Raw genomic sequence first — 9,331 nt, forward strand, 5'->3', positions numbered from 1 at the left:
TCCTCTTTTATGGAAGCATGCTGGATGACCTTGGGCAAGTCGCACACTCTCTGGCTAACCTAATTTACAGGGTTGTTGTGAAGATAAAATGGAGGAGACAAGAACAGTGTAAGGCGCTTTGGGTCCCCATTGGGGAAAAAGGTAGGGGGTATAAATGAAGAAAGCAAATAAATATTCCCGTCACCCTGGAATAGGAATATGTCCTTATATTTCTGCCTGTCTACTTCATGTGTGTCTCCTGATTTCTTCACTTGCGGCCATGAGGATTCTATAACCTGTGTTCCCCTCTCCCATTTTAGCATGCTCCAGCAGCTTTTTTGTGCCTAGCACTGTATTAGGTCAGGCCCTGAAGAACGTGGTTAACTAAAGCATTTCATTCTTTGAAGAAAGTAAGCTGGGACTCTTTCTGGATTGTCTTGCTGAACCCACATGACGCGCCATGGCAAGAACTGCACCGCAGGGGCTGTCTACACCTACCACGAAAAGAAAAAAGACACAGGTAAGGAGGCCACGCACTACAAGGCCATGGGCTGAAACTTAGAGGTGCTGCTCTGGAGAGCCATGAACTAAGTGGCAGGGCTATAGGTATAGAGGACGTGCACCAAGGGGAGGCTTTGGCTGGGATTGGGATGCAAGGGTAGAGAAAAGAGCAGTCATTTGAGTTGAGTAGCAGCAGACCACTTAGAAAGAGAAATCAAGGGCTAGTATTGCAAAGAAACGAGAGTCAGGGTTGGTAGGTAATGGTTGGTAATGTCCAGAGGTGGACTGGTGGAAGCTCTGGGCTAGTTAAGAGCTCAGATACACCCAGGGGTGTGAGCGACACCACCCTGGTGTCTCATGGAAACTCCATTTGGAAATTGACGGAAGCCACTCCCAGCCAGCCTAATTATTTGTTCTTTTTCTCCCTGCCCTGGGAGAGAGCGGCAGGCAGCCCATAAATTCTTCAGAAGAGTAAGCAGTGTTGTCCCAGGAAAGACCAGCAACAGTCTGGGGTTTTCTGGCCTGGTGTTCTACTAACTGCTTCCCTTTGTATGGGTTTGAGGAAAGCTCCAGGGCAGCTGATCTGACAGGTTCTTTTCCCTGACATGACCTTCCTGTGTGACTGTTCCTTTCCCAGCTGCTTCCGGCTACGGGACGCAGAATGTCCGCCTTAGCAAGGATGCTGTTAAGGACTTCGACTGCTGCTGCCTCTCCCTGCAGCCCTGCAAGGATCCCGTTGTGAGGTAAGCCCTCAGATGGTGATTCGTTGAATTGAACCAAAGATTGACAGTACTCCTTAACTGCAGGCCTCTTTTTATTCTTTCCAGCAAAGAAACGGACATCTAACTCCATTGTAGAGCAAAAAGAGCTGCCTGTTTCAGTGACTCACAAGCCAAGTGCAGTCTGTTCACTAGCCCTGTATGCCTCCAGAGCTAATTACCGTTAATGTCCTTTTTTGCACAGTACTGTTTTCTTTATCTTGTCCCCCCCACCCAACAGTTAATTCCCATTTCACCAATGATTAACTTGAACCTTGAGAGACCTTGGTGCATGGCTGAGCAAGAGCTTGAACCCAGGCCAGGATCTAATACTTTTTCACTAGACTGTGGTGTTCCCTTTCACTATAGAAGGAAGTCTTGACTCTGCAGAGATGGTTGCAGTTTACGATAACCTCCTTGTTTTTATTTACTTGACTTGTTCGGTCAGTGCTCTTTCTCTGAGCTTCCTAACAATCAGTTCTTCCTAATGATCAGATCAGGGGAGTGTGGGGAAGGGAAAGGGGAAAAAAAAGAGTAAAGAGAGAGAGTGTTAGTAGCAGGGGAGTATCAATGACAGCACTGTGGACCTTGGGTCTCAGCATATTCTAGGCCCAGACAGCACCGCAAAGGATGCTGTCCTCTAACAAACCTTTGCATATCTGTTCACAGGGATATGGGCATTCTGAGTCTCGGGGTGCATCTCTTTCCTTTTCAGGTCTTTGAAGTAAGACAATAGACAAACTCTCCTCCCATTCTGGAGGTAGCTTTCTAGGTCCAGGCTGCTATATAGAAAACACTTTCTTTGCTCTGGATGGAAGGTTATATAGCCCATATTGCAAAGCTTTGCATTATGATATTCCTGGTGCAGCCCTGAGCCATTCCCACAGTGTCCTGAAATTCTCACTGTAGTTAGAGATCTCAGCTGGTTTGTTTGCGGTTTCTAGAGTTATTTTCAGTTTGCCTGAAGTGTCTCTCTTGTCCATAGCCCTGATGGATATTTATATGAGAAAGAAGCCATTCTGGAGTATATCCTGCACCAGAAAAAGGAGATCGCCCGGCAAATGAAGGTAAAGGGATGGTTCATATGTTAGCCTGGAAAGTGCCATCCCCGTATTCCTACCCATTTTTGCTAGTTTTAAAGATGGAGGGGAGAGACCTCCCACTCTGATAGAACGGAGTGGTACTCAAGAGAAAGCTGATAAGAAACAATTTTAGGGTTACGGGTGAAGATAACATGTAAAAGAGAGCCTGTCTGAAGTGAGATTTTCTTTTTTTATTTCAAAAAGAGTCCAGTAGCACCTTTAAGACTAACCAATTTTATTGTAGCATAAGCTTTTGAGAATCAAGTTCTCTTCGTCAGATGCTACCACAGACTAACACGGCTAACTCCTCTGCATCTTTTTTTATTTGTTTGCTTGTATTTTACCCGCCATCCAAGGAGCTGAGTCTGCGAGAGGCAGCATAGTGTAAGGCTAGAACATCGACTGGAGAGAACCAGGTTCAAATCCCCACTCTGCCATGAAGCTCACTAGATGATCTTATTCCAGTCCTCCCCCTCCTTCACAGGTTGTTTTTGTGATGATCAGATTGTACGGGGAGGAGGGGGTCCCATGTATACTGCCCTAATTTCCATGGAGAGTGAGGGGATGCAAATGTAATCTCTGCTTAATAAAGCTAAGAAAAAAAATCCCCAAAAGACAACACAACAGAGGCAAAACCAAGACACAGCAAGTATGAAAGTCAGAATAAATAACAATCTGTACCTGGCACCAATGGCACTTTAAAGATTAACGAACTTCAGACACTTCAGGAGTCTGAGACATGAGACAGGTTGTTTCTCAATCAATTTGGACCCAGGGATACTAGGAATGTGGAACCACTGCCTCTGTCACCATGCTCTTACCCTCTCTAGATTATCAATGGGAATAGCTAAGGAAGAAGCTATTCCTAATATCCATTCATAATAGTTGTAGTGGGACGGCATAGGTAGACACAGTGCCTGTAAAGCTCAGCATCTTTGCCCTGCCACAGATTAGGTTTATGTGCAGCTATTGCACTGCCAACTGATCAGCCCATCTTCCTTCTAACCCAACAACCATACTTGTCTTCAGGTGGGCAGCTGATGAATCAGGATTCTCTCAAGGCCAGTTGTATGCATCCTTCTGTCCTGTGCCTAAAGTGCATCCTTCACAACTGCCATCCTTCAAGCTCCCACTTCCTCCACAAATAATTTCCTGGATCTCTCTAGTCTCATCTTTTCTGTGTATATTCCTTTGTAGCATTATTCCCTGTGGTTTTATCCAGCCCTGTTTTCTTCACCTTTTATCCCCCTTTATAGATTGTAATAAGGGATGTGCTGCCTTCTGTATTCAGGAAAGCACTTTTATAAAGGGAATAGGATTGTAGTCTATGCCACCTTTTATATTATGTGTGTTATCTTGCTCTTATTGCATTGTTTTCTACTTTTGTAATTCCATTTTTTTGCATTGTTCAACATGTCTCTTACTTGTTCCTTTCTCAATCCCATTGCATTGTTTATTGGATGAATCATACTATGTGAATTCATTGTTTTTTACTATCTAAGCCTCCCTGAGTCTCAGTGAGAAAGGTGGGCTATAAATAAAGTAAATAAATATTTTCTGCTGTATTCAGCACTGCATTGGCTTCAGAGGTTGGAAACTCGACTGGGAGGGTTTGATAAGTAAGAAATGTGTTTGCTCCTGAATCTGTAGGCTTATGAAAAGCAGAAAAATGAGAAGAAGGCAGAGATGGTGGAACTAACCAAGGCTGCCAAAGAGTCCAAGGTGAAGAGTTTCCTGGACAAAGAGCTAAGCATTGTGAGCAAACCTCTCAACCCCTTTGATCGCAAGGAAGGTGAGTGTAACCGAGTGGATAATTAATGATCCCACAAAAGTCGTTGTTTTAGATTAAGACTTCACGTGTTCCTGGATTTTATATCCCATCAACTGGATATGTGGAGGAAGACTCTCATTGCTTGCATCACAGGACCTCTCAAGATTTTTCCATGCTGACTTCAAATTTCTGACCTTCACTTGCAAAGTTTTGTACCCCAAATTAACCTCCTCCCTTGTTTCCACAGTCTCCCCACACTTTTCTTAGAGGCTTGTCTGCTATGGCCCTCTTTTGTTTTCTATTCTCAATTCCATCACTTGCTGTCTGTGCAGAGGAACTTCCTAGAGAAATATGGGTATTTACTACAGGGGATGTCCATGTCCCAAGCCATGGAACAAAGATGGCCGCACAGAATGTGTGTCAATGAGTTTTTTCTGTGCTGGTTAATATTATGGAGACAAAATTCCATCCCTGGGGAGGCAGTGTGGAGTATGGAATCTCCCTCCCCAGGGGGAGCCAGTTTGTTGTATTGGTTAAGAGCAGCAGGTCTCTAATCTGGAGAACTGGACTTGATTCCCCACTCCTCCAGTTGAAGCCAGCTAGGTGACCTTGTGTCCGTCGCAGCTCTCTTGGAGCTCTCTCATTCCCACCCACCTCACAGGGTGATTGTCGTGAGGATAATAATAACATACTTGGTAAACCGCTCTGAGTGGGCATTAAGTTGTCCTGAACGGTGGTATATAAATTGAATATTGTTGTTATTATCCTCCTTGATCACTGTTGTCTTTTAGCTGCTGAAAGCTTTTCTGTTTCCTCTGTCATTCCCTTAGTGATGTTCCCCCTTGTTTGTTTTTAATTGTTTGTTTTATGCACATTTACTGTTTTTAAAGCTGATTTCAATGTCTTTAATTGCTGCCTTGAGGGCCCTAATTGGGTGAAAAGATGGGATACAAATGTTTTAAATAAAAATAAATGTTGTGGACCAGAGGTGGGAGGGGGTCGGATCCTGGGATGCACAGGTGATGCTTTGCTGGATCCTGCCAGTGGTTCAGCAGGACAAGGCCCTAATGTTGCTGCCTGTTTCTCCTCCAATCTCTGTCTTGGAGAGTTGTGCACCTAACCCAGCAGCCCTCCTCTGTGAATTGCAGGGGACTCCCAGCCTGGGCCCAGTAATGAAGACAAAGCCAAGCAATTGCCCAGTTTTTGGATCCCTTCACTGACCCCGGAAGCCAAGACCAAAGTGATTCAGAAGCCAGTGAGTGTGAACCTATTTTTTCTTTTGTCTGCTCATTTTCATGTTTTACAGACTGCCCCACTCATAGCAGGGCATGTCTGTATGCTTAACATGATAAACATAACTCCTGAGAATTATAGCTTCAAATGCAGGATTTGTATCATGTGCTCAAAATTGCAGAGTTCCAGGGAGAAGCCCTTGTTCTTAAACCATATGTGTAGTTGCTGTATTTGGGGCTAGGAAAGGCTGGTTGACCTTCCTTGCAGACTGTGGCCTGGCTTGCTTCTCCTTGTTGTAATTTATGTATTAGTTGAAACATGCCCAGAGTTAATCTTGTGCAGGGGTCCTCAGCCTTTTTGAACCTGCAAGCACATTTGAAATTCTGACAGAGTTTGGTAGGTGCATCCTCAAATGGCTGCTATGCCAGAGGAGGCATCGGTCACAAAATCATTGACGCAGTTTACCTTCAGTCACAGTGGAAATCCATGTGCTGTGGTATTAGCTGCTTGCCAAAGCAGTGTTTTAAAAAAATCTGCACAGCCAATCAGAAGCCTTGCTGGGTCAAAAGCCCCACCTGGCCCCACTCAATTTCTAAAAACAGGAAAGGTGTCAGCAGATGCTGTGGTGCCCCACAGGCATCACATTTGGAACTCCTGATCTAGTGCATTCTGCTGGTGCAAGCATGCTATTGAGTTAACCTATTGGGGGAAGAAAGGGGATGTGGGTGGGTGAGCGTGTGAGCTTGGGAGGAGATATAGATTGGATCCAGATTCAGGTTTTTTTCACACAGGGTCCTTTTTTTAGTGGAACAGAGTATTCCTCCCCCCCCCCCACTGCAGACCACTGAAATCCCCAACATGCTTCTCCTGGGGGACAGAGCAAGAAGTGGGAATTGATAGAAATGACCCCATCCGTTCTGTTTGCACAACATGTAGCCTGGGCCAACCTATACAAAGGTTAGGCCTCCATATGTTTATCTTTCAAATATGCTGCGGGGGTTCTTATGACCAGTCTTACCCAGACCTGGTCCCTTACAACCTCCATGTAAAGAATTCAGAAGTTTTGGCTCTGTAGCTCCGTCTCTCTTACCATTCTTTGGTAGAGTTTGAATTAACCCCTTTAAAAATGTCACATTTAGTATGTTTTCCCCCTTCAAAAAGTTTGCACGACTTACTATATTCAATGCCCTCTGCATTTTTCTGTTTTGTTTCCTGATTAAATAATGTGTGCTAGCATGCCTTTTTTATATCTCAGATTTTGACTGGCATCAGTTTTGATTTAGGCTATAATTGGTTGGTAGGTTTCCAGCTTTGTTATCCACTAATCCATATTTCCTTCTGGAGAACTTTGCAGTCCTGCCTCCTCATTCTGCCTTGTTCTTACCATTTTAGGACAAGTGTGTTTATTGTCCCATGAGTGGGAAACCTCTGAAACTGAAGGATCTGGTCCCAGTGCATTTCACCCCTGTAGACCCTAACGTGGATCGAGTTGGGCTGATCAACCGGCAGGATCGCTATGTGTGTGCTGTCACACGAGACATGCTTGGAAACTCAGTCCCTTGTGCTGTGCTCCGACCTTCGTGAGTACAGGGCTGGGGGACAGCCAGATTGAGGAACAAGGAGCATTTAATGCAGTAACTGGGTGGTGGTGTTATCCAGGCTACAGAGAGAAGAGGGTGGAAGTCTTCAAGGGTTACTTGCCCTCAAACTAACGAGCATCCTTTCTCAAAGGGGCTCTGTGGTGACTCTGGAATGTGTGGAGAAACTCATCAAGAAGGACATGGTTGACCCAATGAATGGAGAGAAACTAACAGACAAGGATATCATTGTCCTACAGCGGGTGAGAGTGACTATCCAATTCTTACTTCTGAACCTAGGCACCACAGCCCTTCTCAAACTCTGTGCTGCATCAGCCTATTGCTCATTCATGGTTAAGACTTTGGTTTGGGTTAGAGCTGCTAGGTCTCCCCAGCTATGGCGGGAAACCTACTATCAGTAGCCCCCACTACTACTTGGTAAGGCAGCAGGGGAAAAATGGTGAGGGGAGGAAACAGCGTTGTTGGGACACCATGATGCCATTTCCTTGGCAAACCCAGAAGTGGCATCATGGCGCTCTAGGATTCACCCACAACTATGGTAAAGCCATAGAGTTTTGTTTGAGTCCTATTTTGTTTGCACTTTCAGGGCAAAGCCAGAAATGACATCAAGGTATTACCACAATACAGCCTCATAAGTCTTCCGTCTAGTTTGGATCCAGCTAACTAAATTCTGCCCAGTTCCCCTCCTTACTACAGCCCCCCCCCCCATGGCTTGTGTACATGCAGGTCCTGTAATCACCCATTTCACCTCCAGAAAATCTTGGTTTAACTTATCATCCATTGTATTGTGCTAGGTATCCCCTAATGTAGACCAGATATGACTTCAGAATCCTTTCTCCTGGGTCTCAAAGTTCTATGCCATGCAATTAGAGGCTGCATTCTAGGGATTGTCAACACAGCCAAGTTGTCTTAGCATTGCTAATCTTTTTAGTGCTTGTTACGGTAACTAAAGAGATCCCTTCAACTTTATCTTACACAGCAGTGTCAATTTACTTTGGTCAAGTATTTGTTTACCCATTCAATACGTTTCTTTAGAAGGCAAAATAACTAAAAGAGCCCGGGATAATTAGGGGTTCACAACTGCTGTTTTATTTGGCAGGCAGGCACATGTACACGTTAGCGTGGCTTTGTCTTGGGTACACAGAATAAGGCAGGAGTTAATGCTAGCAATTTCTGGCCTGAGAGTAACCGGAAACGAGAAGACATTGGGTGTGGCAAAAACTCCCCAGGTTCCCCTGCCTGTGTCAAAACAAGGTGATTAATTGAAAAATAATGCCTGCATCACACCACTCACAAGGCTTGAAGACACATTAAATTGGATTTCTTCTGGAGTTACTTCCAGTATGATGGTTTTGCAGCAGTTCAAGATAAAATGTCTCAAGGTTGGGGAGGAAATGGCCTCAAGAGGTGTATGTGGTGTGGGAAGGTTAAGCATTCCTTGCAAATGCACCTCCCCTCTGCGTTAGCATTGTGAGGCAAAGACAAGACTGAGATCCTTGTTTGGTTCTGAAAATGTAGTTTCTTTACACAGCTAAAACAGCAAGAGCTCTGCTTGAGTTCAGCTGATGTAATTAGAAGGTAGGACATGCTTGAAAGCACGGACTAGCTGGAACTTTTCTTTGCACTTGCAAGTAGACTAAAACTGAGAACACCTCTGAACATGCAGAGATTTACTTTGCGCTCCACCCATAACCGGGGTTTAGGGAACAGAACTAGCTTTGTGGCTGCAAATGAGCTTGCTCTCCAGCACCTATTTGCCTGCTGAGCCCTCCAAGTAGAAACAGAATTCTTCAAGCGTTCTAGGCAAGTAAATTCCAAGTCTGAGGCTATTCTGCCCCCCCCTCCCCGCCCCTGCCGGCCGCCTGTGCTTACGAGCCTTCTCTTCTAGGGTGGCACTGGATTTGCAGGGTCAGGCGTGGAGCTGGAGGCCAAGAAGTCCCGCCCTGTTATGCAAGCTTAATGTGCCCAGAAGCATGGCCCAGCTGCAGAACCGCTCAGGGCTGCCTACCAGAGAAGTGTGCTGTGAAGGAGTGGCAACAGCTTTCTGTACTTTTGTAAATAAAGTTGTGGAGGTTTTGTGTGTCTATTTGTGGTTTTTTTTGTCAGATTGGAAACGGCTGGTCAGTAAATTGCCTTTCCTTTAGGGGAGTCCTGAGTGCAGGCTTTTCCATCCATTTTGCCATATTTTGCTCTTAAGCTTTGATAGACTTAAAAGAAAATGAAAGGGGGGTGGGTGCATCTGAGAAACTCTTCTTGTCTTCTTGATGGAGATAATGTTTGCGACTTGTGGAACACTTACCTATAGCTGCATTTCAGTCACGACTGGAGTTATACCAATAGCTTCCCCTCGTCTCCTAACAGTATCAAAGAAGGTCACTGGCAGGCCAGGTTTTGCTGTTAATTTGTATT

General features: G+C 45.0%; 1 protein-coding gene across 6 annotated transcripts in view; it reads left to right on the plus strand.

The window, feature by feature from the left end:
• NOSIP (nitric oxide synthase interacting protein) overlaps positions 1–8,998 on the plus strand; it is a 29,377-nt gene extending 20,379 nt beyond the window's left edge. For 5 of the 6 annotated variants that reach the window (XM_054993325.1, XM_054993321.1, XM_054993320.1 and 2 more), the window contains 8 exons: positions 387–499; positions 1,118–1,223; positions 2,224–2,305; positions 3,971–4,112; positions 5,240–5,346; positions 6,717–6,904; positions 7,056–7,164; positions 8,811–8,998. In XM_054993325.1, the coding sequence (XP_054849300.1) occupies positions 430–499; positions 1,118–1,223; positions 2,224–2,305; positions 3,971–4,112; positions 5,240–5,346; positions 6,717–6,904; positions 7,056–7,164; positions 8,811–8,882 (876 nt within the window). In that variant the 5' untranslated portion in view covers positions 387–429 and the 3' untranslated portion in view covers positions 8,883–8,998. The remainder of the gene's footprint in view (positions 1–386; positions 500–1,117; positions 1,224–2,223; positions 2,306–3,970; positions 4,113–5,239; positions 5,347–6,716; positions 6,905–7,055; positions 7,165–8,810) is intronic. The other variant, XM_054993322.1, reaches the window with a different exon arrangement.
• Positions 8,999–9,331: the final 333 nt, after the last annotated feature.

The sequence above is a fragment of the Eublepharis macularius genome, chromosome 12 (genome assembly GCF_028583425.1).
Source record: "Eublepharis macularius isolate TG4126 chromosome 12, MPM_Emac_v1.0, whole genome shotgun sequence".
NCBI classification, from domain to species: Eukaryota; Metazoa; Chordata; class Lepidosauria; order Squamata; family Eublepharidae; genus Eublepharis; species Eublepharis macularius.